Raw genomic sequence first — 15,300 nt, forward strand, 5'->3', positions numbered from 1 at the left:
AAGTCAAACTGGGCAGAAACAAAGCATTCCAATTATTGAGAACTGCCAATTATTATTTCCTGGGGAAAGCAACAAACAAGCCCATTGTTGTGAACGCATGGAGCTTTAGGTGATTGTTGAGAGTAAGTTGGAATGATGCAGTCACTATTCCCACACAACACAACAAAAATAATTTTCGCCATTTCCAGATTTTAGAAATAAATACGAGTTACACTAAACATATTTGTGTCGGGTCATTATGACCCGAACATTACATATGCAACTATTACAGTTGAAGCCCAAACTTCTTAAACTTTTTTAAAACCTTTTAAAACACATGCTGCTCATCCATTTTCAGACAAAGTCACAAAGTTTCATAAATATATATTGGTATTTACATAATGTAAAATAACGTTCATATTCGTTTCGGGTCATATAGACCCGAACAGAACAGCAGGGTTAAGTCGGCAATGTGCCTCTTGTATTTAATTCCGATATAATTTACGTAATTCATCGTCAATAAGTAGGTCAGAGGGATACAGTAAACCTGAAGCGAGGCATCGGTATCTATAACTAGTGTCACAGGAATGGTTCAAGCCATAGACAGTAAGATGAGTTAGTGTTCTTGTACTGAAGTCGGCATTGTGCCTTTTGTATTTAATTAAAATGCTATTTCTATGTTTCATCGTCAATAAGAAGGTCAGAGGGATACAGTAAACCTGAAGTGAAGCATCGGAATCTATAACTAGTGTCACAGGAATGGCTCAAAACATAGACAGTAAGAAGAGCCAGTCTTCTTGTACTTGAGTCGGCATTGTGCCTTTTGTATTTAATTCCGATGAATTTTCTGTGTTTGATCGTCAATAAGAAGGTCAGAGGGATACAGTAAACCTGAAGTGAAGCATCGGAATCTAAAACTAGTGTCACAGGAATGGTTCAAAACAAAGACACTAGGATGGGTCAGTCTTCTTGTACTTAAGTCGGCATTGTGCCTTTTGTATTTAATTCCGATGCAATATCCGTGTTTCTTCGTCTATAAGAAGGTCAGAGGGATACAGTAAACCTGAAGTGAAGCATCGGAATCTATAACTAGTGTCACAGAAATGGTTTAAATCATAGACAGTAAGAGGAGCCAGTCTTCTTGTACTTGAGTCGGCATTGTGCCTTTTGTATTTAATTCCGATGCAATTTATGTGTTTCTTTGTCTATACGAAGGTCAGAGGGAATCAGTAAACCTAAAGTCAAGCATCGGAATCTATAACTAGTGTCACAGGAGTGGTTCAAAACATAGACAGTAAGAAGACCCATTCTTATTGTACTTAAGTCGGCATTGTGCATTTTGTATTTCATTCCGATGCAATTTACGTGTTTCATCGTGAATAAGAAGGTCAGAGGGATACAGTAAACCCAAAGTGACGCATCGGAATCTATAACTAGTGTCACAGGAATGCTTCAAACATAGACAGTAAGAAGGGTCAGCCTTCTTGTACTGAAGTCGGCATTGTGCCTTTTGTATTTAATTCCGATGCAATTTGTGTGTTTCATCGTGAATAAGAAGGTCAGAGGCATACAGTAAAACTGAAGTGAAGCATGGGAACCTATAACTAGTGTCACAGGAATGGTTCAAATCATAGACAGTAAGAAGAGTCAGTCTTCTTGTACTTAAGTCGGCATTTTGCCTTTTGTATTTAATTCCGATGCAATTTCCGTGCTTCATCGTCAATAAAAAGGTCAGCTGGATACAGTTACCTAAAATGAATTATCGGAATCTATAACTAATGTCACCGGAATGGTAGAAAACATTGACAGTAAGAAGAGTCAGTCTTCTTGTACTTAAGTCGGCATTGTGCCATTTGTATTTAATTAAGATGCAATTTCTGTGTTTCACCGTCAATAAAGAGGTCAGAGGGATAAAGAAAACCTGAAGTGAAGCATCGGAATCTAAAACTAGTGTCACAGGAACGGTTAAAACATAGTCAGTAGGAAGAGTCAGTTATCTTGTACTTAAGTCGGCATTGTGCCTTTTTTATTTAATTAAGATGCAATTTCTGTGTTTCATCGTCAATAGGAAGGTGAAAGGGATACAGTAAACCTGAAGTGAAGCTTCGGAATCTATAACTAGTGTCACAGGAATGGTTCAAAACATAGACAGTAGGAAGAGTCAGTCTTCTTGTACTTAAGTCGGCATTGTGCCTTTTGTATTTAATTCCGATGCAATTTCTGTGTTTCATCGTCAATAAGAAGGTCAGAGGGATACAGTAAAACTGAAGTGAAGCATGGGAACCTATAACTAGAGTGACAGGAATGGTTCAAATCATAGACAGTAAGAAGAGTCAGTCTTCTTGTACTTAAGTCGGCATTTTGCCTTTTGTATTTAATTCCGATGCAATTTCTGTGTTTCTTCGTCTATAAGAAGGTCAGAGGGATACAGTAAACCTGAAGTGAAGCATCGGAATCTATAATTAGTGTCACAGGAATGGCTCAAAACATAGACAGTAAGAAGAGTCAGTCTTCTTGTACTTAAGTCGGCATTGTGCCTTTTGTATATAATTCCGATGCAATTTCTGTGTTTCATCGTCAATAAGAAGCTCACAGGGATACAGTAAACCTGAAGTGAAGCATCGGAATCTATACTTAGTGTCACAGGAATGGTTCAAAACATAGACAGTAAGAAGAGTCACTCTTTTTGTACTTAAGTCGGCATTGTGCCATTTGTATTTAATACCGATGCAATTTCTGTGTTTCATCGTCAATGCGAAGGTCAGAGGGATACAGTAAACCTGAAGTGAAGCATCGGTATCTATAACTAGTGTCACAGGAATGGTTCAAAGCTTAGACAGTAAGAAGGGTCAGTCTTCTTGTACATAAGTCGGCATTGTGCCTTTTGTATTTGATTCCGATGCAATATCTGTGTTTCTTCGTCAATAAGAAGGTCACAGGGATACAGTAATCCTGAAGGGATGCATCGGAATCTATAACTAGTGTCACAGAAATGGTTCAAAACATAGACAGTAAGAAGAGCCAGTCTTCTTGTACTGAAGTCGGCATTGTGCCTTTTGTATTTAATTCCGATGCAATATCTGTGTTTCTTCGTCATTAAGAAGGTCACAGGGATACAGTAAACCTGAAGTGAAGTATCGGAATCTATAACTAGTGTAACAGGAACGGTTCAAACCATTGACAGTAAGATGAGTTAGTGTTCTTGTACTTAAGTCGGCACTGAGCCTTTTGTATTTAATTAAGATGCAATTTCTGTGTTTCATCGTCAATAAAGAGGTCAGAGGGATACAGAAAACCTGAAGTGAAGCATCGGAATCTAAAACTAGTGTCACAGGATTGGTTCAAAACATAGACAGTAGGAAGAGTCAGTCTTCTTGTACTTAAGTCGGCATTGTGCCTTTTGTATTTAATTCCGATGCAATTTCTGTGTTTCATCGTCAATAAGAAGGTCAGAGGGATACAGTAAAACTGAAGTGAAGCATGGGAACCTATAATTAGTGTCACAGGAATCGTTCAAATCATAGACAGTAAGAAGAGTCAGTCTTCTTGTACTTAAGTCGGCATTTTGCCTTTTGTATTTAATTCCGATGCAATTTCTGTGCTTCATCGTCAATAAGAAGGACAGATGGATACAGTAAACCTAAAGTGAAGCATCGGAATCTATAATTAGTGTCACAGGAATGGCTCAAATCATAGACAGTAAGAAGAGTCTGTCTTCTTGTACTTGAGTCATCATTGTGCCTTTTGTATTTAATTCCGATGAGTTTTCTGTGTTTGATCGTCAATAAGAAGGTCAGAGGGATACAGTAAACCTGAAGTAAAGCATCGGAATCTATAACTAGTGTCACAGGAATGGTTCAAACATTGACAGTAAGAAGAGTCAGTCTTCTTGTACTTAAGTCGGCATTGTGCCTTTTGTATATAATTCCGATGCAATTTCTGTGTTTCATCGTCAATAAGAAGCCCACAGGGATACAGTAAACCTGAAGTGAAGCATCGGAATCTATAACTAGTGTCACAGGAATGGTTCAAATCGTAGACAGTAAGAAGAGTCACTCTTTTTGTACTTAAGTCGGCATTGTGCCATTTGTATTTAATTCCGATGCAATTTCTGTGTTTCATCGTCAATACGAAGGTCAGAGGGATACAGTGAACCAGAAGTGAAGCATCGGAATCTATAACTAGTGTCACAGGAATGGTTCAAAACGTAGTCAGCAGGAAGAGTCAGTTATCTTGTACTTAAGTCGGCATTGTGCCTTTTGTATTTAATTAAGATGCAATTTCTGTGTTTCATCGTCAATAGGAAGGTGAAAGGGATACAGTAAACCTGAAGTGAAACATCGGAATCTATAACTAGTGTCACAGGAATGGTTCAAAACATAGTCATTAAGAAGAGTCAGTTATCTTGTACTTAAGTCGGCATTGTGCCTTTTGTATTTAATTCCGATGCAATTTCTGTGTTTCATCGTCAATAAGAAGGTCAGAGGGATACAGTATACCTGAAGTGAAGCATCGGAATCTATAACTAGTGTCACAGGAATTGTTCAAATCATAGACAGTAAGAACAGTCAGTCATTTTGTACTTAAGTCGGCATTGTGCCTTTTGTATTTTCTTCCGATGCAATTTCTGTGTTTCGTCGTCAATACGAAAGTCAGAGGGATACAGTAAACTTGAAGTGAAGCATCGGAATCTATAACTAGTGTCACAGGAATGGTTCAAAACATAAACAGTAGGAAGGGTCCGTGTTCTTGTACTTAAGTCAGCATTGTGCCTTTTGTATTTAATTCCGATGCAATATTTGTGTTTTTTCGTCATTAAGAAGGTCAGAGGGATACAGTAAAACTGAAGTCAAGCATCGGAATCTATAACTAGTGTCACAGAAATGGTTCAAAACATAGACAGTAAGAAGAGCCAGTCTTCTTGTACTTGAGTCGGCATTGTGCTTTTTGTATTTAATTAGGATGCAACGTCTGTGTTTCATCGTCAATAAGATGGTCAGAGGGATACGGTAAACCTGAAGTGAAGCATCGGAATCTATAACTAGTGTCACAGGAATGGTTCAAAACATAGACAGTAAGAAGACCCATTCTTCTTATACTTATATCGGCATTGTGCCTTTTGTATTTAATTACGATGCAATATCTGTGTTTTTTCGTCATTAAGAAGGTCAGAGGGATACAGTAAAACTGAAGTCAAGCATCGTAATCTATAACTAGTGTCACAGAAATGGTTCAAAACATAGACAGTAAGAAGAGCCAGTCTTCTTGTACTTGAGTCGGCATTGTGCCTTTTGTATTTAATTCCGATGCAATTTCTGTTTTTCATCGTCAATAAGAAGGTCAGAGGGATACAGTAAACCTGAAGTGAAGCATCGGAATCTATAACTAGAGTCACAGGAATGGTTCAAAACATAGAAAGTAAGAAGGATCTGTCTTCTTGAACTTAAGTCGGCATTGTGCCTTTTGTATTTAATTCCGATGCAATTTCTGTATTTCTTCGTCAATAAGAAGGTCAGAGGGATACAGTAAATCTGAAGTGAAGCATCGGAATCTATAACTAGTGTCACAGGAATGGTTCAAAACATAGACAGTAAGAAGAGGCATTCTTCTTGTACTTAAGTCGGCATTGTGCCTTTTGTATTTAATTCCGATGCAATTTACGTGTTTAATCGTTAATAAGAAGGTCAGAGGGATACAGTAAACCTGAAGTGAAGCATCGGAATCTATAACTAGTGTCACAGGAATGGTTCAAAACATAGACAGTAAGAAGAGTCAGTCTTTTTGTACTTAAGTCGGCATTGTGCCTTTTGTATTTATTTCCGATGCAATTTCTGTGTTTCATCGTCAATAAGAAGGTCAGAGGAATACAGTAAACCTGAAGTGAAGCATCGGAATCTATAACTAGTGTCTAAGGAATGGTTCAAAACATAGACAGTAAGAAGGGTCAGTCTTCTTGTACTTAAGTCGGCATTGTGTCTTTTGTATTTAATTCCGATGCAATTTACGTGTTTCATCGTCAATAAGAAGGTCAGAGGGAGACAGTAAACCTGAACTGAAGTATCGGAATCTATAACTAGTGTCACAGGAATGGTTCAAATCATAGACAGTCAGAAGAGTCAGTTTTCTTGTACTTAGGTCGGCATTGGGCCTTTTGAATATAATTACGATGCAATTTCTGTGCTTCTTCGTCAATAAGAAGGTCTGAGGGATGCAGTAAACCTGAAGGGAAGCATCGGAATCTATAACTAGTGCCACAGAAATGGTTCAAAACATAGACAGTAATAAGAGCCAGCCTTCTTGTACTTGTGTCGGCATTGTGCCTTTTCTATTTAATTCGGATGCAACTTCTGTGTTTCATCGTCAATAAGAGCGTCAGAGGGATACAGTAAACCTGAAGTGAAGCATCGGAATCTATAACTAGTGTCACAGGAATTGTTCAAAACATAGTCAGTAAGAAGAGTCAGTTATCTTGTACTTAAGTCACCATTGTGATTTTGTATTTAATTCCTTTGCAATTTCTGTGTTTCATCGTCAATAAGAAGGTCAGAGGGATACAGTATATCTGAAGTGAAGCATCGGAATCTATAACTAGTGTCACAGGAATTGTTCAAATCAAAGACAGTAAGAACAGTCAGTCTTTTTGTACTTAAGTCGGCATTGTGCCTTTTGTATTTTATTCCGATGCAATTTCTGTGTTTCGTCGTCAATAAGAAAGTCAGAGGGATACAGTAAACCTGAAGTGAAGCATCGGAATCTATAACTAGTGTCACAGGGATGGTTCAAAACATAGACAGTAAGAAGGGTCCGTCTTCTTGTACTTTAGTCAGCATTGTGCATTTTGTATTTAATTCCGATGCAATATCTGTGTTTTTTCGTCATTAAGAAGGTCAGAGGGATACAGTAAAACTGAAGTCAAGCATCGGAATCTATAACTAGTGTCACAGAAATGGTTCGAAACATAGACAGTAAGAAGAGCCAGTCATCTTGTACTTGAGTCGGCATTGTGCCTTTTGTATTTAATTAGGATGCAACGTCTGTGTTTCATCGTCAATAAGAAGGTCAGAGGGATACGGTAAACCTGAAGTGAAGCATCGGAATCTATAACTAGTGTCACAGGAATGGTTCAAAACATAGACGGTAAGAAGAGTCAGTTATCTTGTACTTAAGTCGGCATTGTGCCTTTTGTATTTAATTCCGATGCAATTTCTGTGTTTCATCGTCAATAAGAAGGTCAGAGGGATACAGTAAACCTGAAGTGTAGCATCGGAATCTACAACTAGTGTCACAGGAATGGTTCAAAACATAGACAGTAAGAAGAGTCAGTTTTCTTGTACATAAGTCGGCATTGTGCCTTTTGTATTTAATTCCGATGCAATTTCTGTGTTTCATCGTCAATAAGAAGGTCACAGGGAGACAGTAAACCTGAACTGAAGCATCGGAATCTATAAATGGTGTCACAGGAATGGTTCAAAACATAGACAATAAGAAGGGTCCGTCTTCATGTACTTTAGTCAGCATTGTGCCTTTTGTATTTAATTCCGATGCAATATCTGTGTTTTTTCGTCATTAAGAAGGTCAGAGGGATACAGTAAAACTGAAGTCAAGCATCGGAATCTATAACTAGTGTCACAGAAATGGTTCAAAACATAGACAGTAAGAAGAGCCAGTCTTCTTGTACTTGAGTCGGCATTGTGCCTTTTGTATTTAATTAGGATGCAACGTCTGTGTTTCATCGTCAATAAGAAGGTCAGAGGGATACGGTAAACCTGAAGTGAAGGATCGGAATCTATAACTAGTGTCACAGGAATGGTTCAAAACATAGACAGTAAGAAGACCCATTCTTCTTATACTTATATCGGCATTGTGCCTTTTGTATTTAATTACGATGCAATTTACGTGTTTCATCGTCAATAAGAAGGTCACAGGGATACAGTATACCTGAAGTGAAGCATCGGAATCTATAACTAGTGTCACAGGAATGGTTCAAAACTTAGACAGTAAGAAGAGCCAGTCTTCTTGTACTTGGGTCGACATTGTGCCTTTTGTATTTAATTCGGATGCAACTTCTGTGTTTCATCGTCAATAAGAGCGTCAGAGGGATACAGTAAACCTGAAGTGAAGCATCGGAATCTATAACTAGTGTCACAGGAATGGTTCAAAACATAGACAGTTGGAAGAGTCAGTCTTCTTGTACTTAATTCGGCATTGTGCCTTTTGTATTTAATTAAGATTTAATTTCTGTGTTTCATCGTCAATAATAAGGTCAGAGGCATACAGTAAACCTGATGTGAAGCATCGGAATCTATAACTAGTGTCACAGGAAAGGTTCAAAACATAGTCAGTAAGAAGAGTCAGTTATCTTGTACTTAAGTCGGCATTGTGCCTTTTGTATTTAATTCCGATGCAATTTCTGTGTTTCATCGTCAATAAGAAGGTCAGAGGGATACAGTATACCTGAAGTGAAGCATCGGAATCTATAACTAGTGTCACAGGAATTGTTCAAATCATAGACAGAAAGAACAGTCAGTCTTTTTGTACTTAAGTCATCATTGTGCCTTTTGTATTTTATTCCGATGCAATTTCTGTGTTTCATCGTCAATACGAAAGTCAGAGGGATACAGTAAACCTGAAGTGAAGCATCGGAATCTATAACTAGTGTCACAGGAATGGTTCAAAACATAGACAGTAAGAAGACCCATTCTTCTTATACTTATATCGGCATTGTGCCTTTTGTATTTAATTACGATGCAATTTACGTGTTTCATCATCAATAAGAAGGTCAGAGGGATACAGTAAACCTGAAGTGAAGCATCGGAATCTACAACTAGTTTCACAGGAATGGTTCAAAACATAGACAGTAAGAAGAGTCATTTTTCTTGTACATAAGTCGGCATTGTGCCTTTTGTATTTAATTCCGATGCAATTTCTGTGTTTCATCGTCAATAAGAAGGTCACAGGGAGACAGTAAACCTGAACTGAAGCATCGGAATCTATAACTAGTGTCACAGGAATGGTTCAAACTTAGACAGTAAGAAGAGCCAGTCTTCTTGTACTTGGGTCGACATTGTGTCTTTTGTATTTAATTCGGATGCAACTTCTGTGTTTCATCGTCAATAAGAGCGTCAGAGGGATACAGTAAACCTGAAGTGAAGCATCGGAATCTATAACTAGTGTCACAGGAATGGTTCAAAACATAGACAGTTGGAAGAGTCAGTCTTCTTGTACTTAATTCGGCATTGTGCCTTTTGTTTTTAATTAAGATTTAATTTCTGTGTTTCATCGTCAATAATAAGGTCAGAGGCATACAGTAAACCTGATGTGAAGCATCGGAATCTATAACTAGTGTCACAGGAATGGTTCAAATCATAGTCAGTAAGAAGAGTCAGATATCTTGTACTTAAGTCGGCATTGTGCCTTTTGTATTTAATTCCGGTGCAATTTCTGTGTTTCATCGTCAATAAGAAGGTCAGAGGGATACAGTAAACCTGAAGTGAAGCATCGGAATCTATAACTAGTGTCACAGGAACGGTTCAAACATAGACAGTAAGAAGAGTCAGTCTTTTTGTACTTAAGTCGGCATTGTGCCTTTTAAATGTTATTCCGATGCAATATCTGTGTTTCTTCGTCATTAAGAAGGTCAGAGGCATACAGTAAAACTGAAGTCAAGCATCGGAATCTATAACTAGTGTCACAGAAATTGTTCACAACATAGTAAGAAGAGCCAGTCTATTGGTACTTGAGTCGGCATTGTGCCTTTTGTATTTAATTAGGATGTAACTTCTGTGTTTCATCGTCAATAATAAGGTCAGTGGGATACGGTAAACCTGAAGTGAAGCATCGGAATCTATAACTAGTGTCACAGGAATTTTTCAAAACATAGACAGTAAGAAGACCCTTTCTTCATATACTTAAGTCGGCATTGTGCTTTTTGTATTTAATTCCGCTGCAATCTACGTGTTTCATCGTCAATAAGAAGGTCAGAGGGATACAGTAAACCTGAAGTGAAGCATCGGAATCTACAACTAGTGTCACAGGAATGGTTCAAAGCATAGTCAGTAAGAAGAGTCAATCTTCTTGTACTTAAGTCGGCATTGTGCCTTTTGTATTTAATTAAGATGCAATATCTGTGTATCATCGTCAATAGGAAGGTGAAAGGGATACAGTAAACCTGAAGTGAAGCTTCGGAATCTATAACTAGTGATACTGGAATGGTTCAAAACATAGACAGTAGGAAGAGTCAGTTTTCTTGTGCTTAAGTCGGCATTGTGCCTTTTGTATATAATTCCGATGCAATTTCTGTGTTTCATCGTCAATAAGAAGGTCAGAGGGACACAGTAAACCTGAAGTGAAGCATCGGAATCTATAACTAGTGTCACAGGAATGGTTCAAAACATAGACAGTAAGAAGAGCCAGTCTTCTTGTACTTGGGTCGGCATTGTGCTTTTTGTATTTAATTCATATGCAACTTCTGTGTTTCATCGTCAATAAGAGCGTCAGAGGGATACAGTAAACCTGAAGTGAAGCATCGGAATCTATAACTAGTGTCACAGGAATGGTTCAAAACATAGACAGTAAGAAGAGTCAGTCTTCTTGTACTTAATTCGGCATTGTGCCTTTTGTATTTAATTAAGATTTAATTTCAGTGTTTCATCGTCAATAATAAGGTCAGAGGGATACAGTAAACCTGAAGTGAAGCATCGGAATCTATAACTAGTGTCACAGGAATGGTTCAAAAACATAGTCAGGAAAAAGAGTCAATCTTCTTGTACTTAAGTCGGCATTGTCCCTTTTGTATTTAATTCCGATGCAATTTCTGGGTTTCATTGTCAATAAGAAGGTCAGAGGGATACAGTAAACCTGAAGTGAAGCATCGGAATTTATAACTAGTGCCACAGGATTGGTTCAAAAAATAGACAGTAAGAAGGGTCAGTCTTCTTGTACTTAAGTCGGCATTGTGCTTTTGTATTTAATTCCGATGCAATATCTGTGTTTCTTCGTCAATAAGAAGGTCAGAGGGATACAGTAAACCTGAAGTGACGAATCGGAATCTATAACTAGTGTCACAGAAATGGTTCAAAACATAGACAGTAGGAAGAGACAGTCTTCTTGTACTTGAGTCGGCATTGTGCCTTTTGTATTTAATTCCGATAAAATTTCTGTGTCTTTTCGTCAATAAGATCGTCAGAGGGATACAGTAAACCTGAAATGAAGCATCGGAATCTATAACTAGAGTAACAGGAATGGTTCAAAGCATAGGCAGTAAGAAGAGTCAGTCTTCTTGTACTTAAGTCGGCAATGTGCCTCTTGTATTTAATTCCGATATAATTTACGTAATTCATCGTCAATAAGTAGGTCAGAGGGGTACAGTAAACCTGAAGCGAGGCATCGGTATCTATAACTAGTGTCACAGGAATGGTTCAAGCCATAGACAGTAAGATGAGTTAGTGTACTTGTACTGAAGTCGGCATTGTGCCTTTTGTATTTAATTAAAATGCTATTTCTATGTTTCATCGTCAATAAGAAGGTCAGAGGGGTACAGTAAACCTGAAGTGAAGCATCGGAATCTATAACTAGTGTCACAGGAATGGCTCAAAACATAGACAGTAAGAAGAGCCAGTCTTCTTGTACTTGAGTCGGCATTGTGCCTTTTGTATTTAATTCCGATGAATTTTCTGTGTTTGATCGTCAATAAGAAGGTCAGAGGGATACAGTAAACCTGAAGTGAAGCATCGGAATCTAAAACTAGTGTCACAGGAATGGTTCAAAACAAAGACACTAGGATGGGTCAGTCTTCTTGTACTTAAGTCGGCATTGTGCCTTTTGTATTTAATTCCGATGCAATATCCGTGTTTCTTCGTCTATAAGAAGGTCAGAGGGATACAGTAAACCTGAAGTGAAGCATCGGAATCTATAACTAGTGTCACAGAAATGGTTTAAATCATAGACAGTAAGAGGAGCCAGTCTTCTTGTACTGAAGTCGGCATTGTGCCTTTTGTATTTAATTCCGATGCAATTTCTGTGTTTCATCGTCAATAAGAAGGTCAGAGGGATACAGTAAAACTGAAGTGAAGCATGGGAACCTATAACTAGTGTCACAGGAATGGTTCAAATCATAGACAGTAAGAAGAGTCAGTCTTCTTGTACTTAAGTCTGCATTTTGCCTTTTGTATTTAATTCCGATGCAATTTCGGTGCTTCATCGTCAATAAGAAGGTCAGCTGGATACAGTAAACCTGAAGTGAAGCATCGGAATCCATAACTAGTGTCACAGAAATGGTTCAAAACGTAGTCAGTAGGAAGAGTCAGTTATCTTGTACTTAAGTCGGCATTGTGCCTTTTGTATTTAATTAAAATGCAATTTCTCTGTTTCATCGTCAATAGGAAGGTGAAAGGTATACAGTAAACCTGAAGTGAAGCATCGGAATCTATAACTAGTGTCACAGGAATGGTTCAAATCATAGACAGTAGGAAGAGTCAGTCTTCTTCTACTTAAGTCGGCATTGTGCCTTTTGTATTTAATTCCGATGCAATTTCAGTGTTTCTTCGTCAATAAGAAGGTCAGCTGGATACAGTAAACCTGAAGTGAAGCATCGGAATCTATAACGAGTGTCACAGGAATGGTTCAAACATTGACAGTAAGAAGAGTCAGTCTTCTTGTACTTAAGTCGGCATTGTGCCTTTTGTATATAATTCCGATGCAATTTCTGTGTTTCATCGTCAATAAGAAGCTCACAGGGATACAGTAAAGCTGAAGTGAAGCATCGGAATCTATAACTAGTGTCACAGGAATGGTTCAAAACAAAGACAGTGGGATGGGTCAGTCTTCTTGTACTTAAGTCGTCATTGTGCCTTTTGTATTTAATTCCGATGCAATATCTGTGTTTCTACGTCAATAAGAAGGTCAGAGGGATACAGAAAACCTGAAGTGAAGCATCGGAATCTATAACTAGTGTCACAGAAATGGTTTAAATCATAGACAGTAAGAAGAGCCAGTCTTCTTGTACTTGAGTCGGCATTGTGCCTTTTGTATTTAATTCCGATGCAATTTATGTGTTTCTTTGTCTATAAGAAGGTCAGAGGGAATCACTAAACCTAAAGTAAGCATCGGAATCTATAACTAGTGTCACAGGAAAGGTTCGAAACATAGACAGTAAGAAGAGTCAGTCTTTTTGTACTTAAGATGGCATTGTGCCTTTTGTGTTTAATTCCGATGCAATTTCTGTGTTTCATGGTCAATACGAAGGTCAGAGGGATACAGTAAACCTGAAGTGAAGCATCGGTATCTATAACTAGTGTCACAGGAACGGTTCAAAACATAGACAGTAAGAAGGGTCAGTCTTCTTGTACTTAAGTCCGCATTGTGCCTTTTGTATTTAATTCCGATGCAATATCTGTGTTTCATCGTCAATAAGAAGGTCAGAGGGATACAGTAAACCTGAAGTGAAGCATCGGAATCTATAACTAGTAGCACAGGAACGGTTCAAAACATAGACATTAAGAAGGGTAAGTCTTCTTGTACTGAAGTCCTCATTGTGCCTTTTGTATTTAATTCCGATGCAATATCTGTGTTTCTTCGTCATTAAGAACGTCAGAGTTATACAGTAAAACTGAAGTGAAACATCGGAATCTATAACTAGTGTCACAGAAATGGTTCAAAACATAGACAGTAAGAAGAGCCAGTCATCTTGTACTTGAGTCGGCATTGTGCCTTTTGTATTTAATTAGGATGCAATTTCTGTGTTTCATTGTCAATAAGAAGGTCAGAGGGATAAAGTAAACCTGAAGTGAAGCATCGGAATCTATAACGAGTGTCACAGGAATGGTTCAAAACATAGACAGTAAGAAGACCCATGCTTTTTGTACTTAAGTCGGCATTGTGCATTTTGTATTTAATTCCGATGCAATTTACGTGTTTCATCGTCAAGAAGAAGGTCAGAGGGATACAGTAAACCCGAAGTGAAGCATCGGAATCTATAACTAGTGTAACAGCAATGGTTCAAACCATTGACTGTCAGATGAGTTAGTGTTGTTGTACTGAAGTCGGCATTGTGCCTTTTGTATTTAATTAAGATGCTATTTCTGTGTTTCATCGTCAATAAGAAGGTCAGAGGGATACAGTAAACCTGAAGTGAAGCATCGGAATCTATAACTAGTGTCACAGGAATGGTTCAAAACATATACAGTAAGAAGAGTCAGTCTTCTTGTACTTCTGTCGGCATTGTGCCTTTTGTATATAATTACCATGCAATTTCTGTGTTTCGTCGTCAATAAGAAGGTCAGCTGGATACAGTTACCTGAAGTGAATCATCGGAATCTATAACTAATGTCACCGGTATGGTAGAAAACTTTGACAATAAGAAGAGTCAGTCTTCTTGTACTTAAGTCGGCATTGTGCCTTTTGTATTTAATTAAGATGCAATTTCTGTGTTTCATCGTCGATAAAGAGGTCAGAGGGATACAGAAAACCTGAAGTGAAGCATCGGAATCTAAAACTAGTGTCACAGGATTGGTTCAAAACATAGACATTGGGAAGAGTCAGTCTTCTTGTACTTAAGTCTGCATTTTGCCTTTTGTATTTAATTCTGATGCAATTTCTGTGCTTCATCGTCAATAAGAAGGTCAGCTGGATACAGTAAACCTGAAGTGAAGCATCGGAATCTATAACTAGTGTCACAGAAATGGTTCAAAACGAAGTCAGTAGGAAGAGTCAGTTATCTTGTACTTAAGTCGGCATTTTGCCTTTTGTATGTAATTAAAATGCAATTTCTGTGTTTCATCGTCAATAGGAAGGTGAAAGGGATACAGTAAACCTGAAGTGAAGCATCGGAATCTATAACTAGTGTCACAGGAATGGTTCAAATCATAGACAGTAGGAAGAGTCAGTCTTCTGCTACTTAAGTCGGCATTGTGCCTTTTGTATTTAATTCCGATGCAATTTCAGTGTTTCATCGTCAATAAGAAGGTCAGAGGGATACAGTAAAACTGAAGTGAAGCATGGGAACCTGTAACTAGTGTCACAGGAATGGTTCAAATCATAGACATTAAGAAGAGTCAGTCTTCTTGTACTTAAGTCGGCATTTTGCCTTTTGTATTTAATTCCGATGCAATTTCTGTGCTTCATCGTCAATAAGAAGGTCAGCTGGATACAGTAAACCTGAAGTGAAGCATCGGAATCTATAACTAGTGTCACAGGAATGGCTCAAAACATAGACAGTAAGAAGAGCCAGTCGTCTTGTACTTGAGTCGGCATTGTGCCTTTTGTATTTAATTCCGATGAATTTTCTGTGTTTGATCGTCAATAAGAAGGTCAGAGGGATACAGT

At 38.0% G+C, this 15,300-nt stretch overlaps 1 protein-coding gene across 1 annotated transcript in view; it reads right to left on the minus strand.

Moving 5' to 3' along the window:
• Positions 1-32: 32 nt before the first annotated feature.
• Positions 33-15,300, minus strand: part of LOC124776194 (piggyBac transposable element-derived protein 4-like) — a 31,533-nt gene continuing 16,265 nt past the window's right edge. The window contains exon 3 of the mRNA XM_047251024.1: positions 33-144. Within this exon, the coding sequence (XP_047106980.1) occupies positions 33-144 (112 nt within the window). The remainder of the gene's footprint in view (positions 145-15,300) is intronic.

The sequence above is a fragment of the Schistocerca piceifrons genome, chromosome 2 (genome assembly GCF_021461385.2).
Source record: "Schistocerca piceifrons isolate TAMUIC-IGC-003096 chromosome 2, iqSchPice1.1, whole genome shotgun sequence".
Classification (NCBI taxonomy): domain Eukaryota; kingdom Metazoa; phylum Arthropoda; class Insecta; order Orthoptera; family Acrididae; genus Schistocerca; species Schistocerca piceifrons.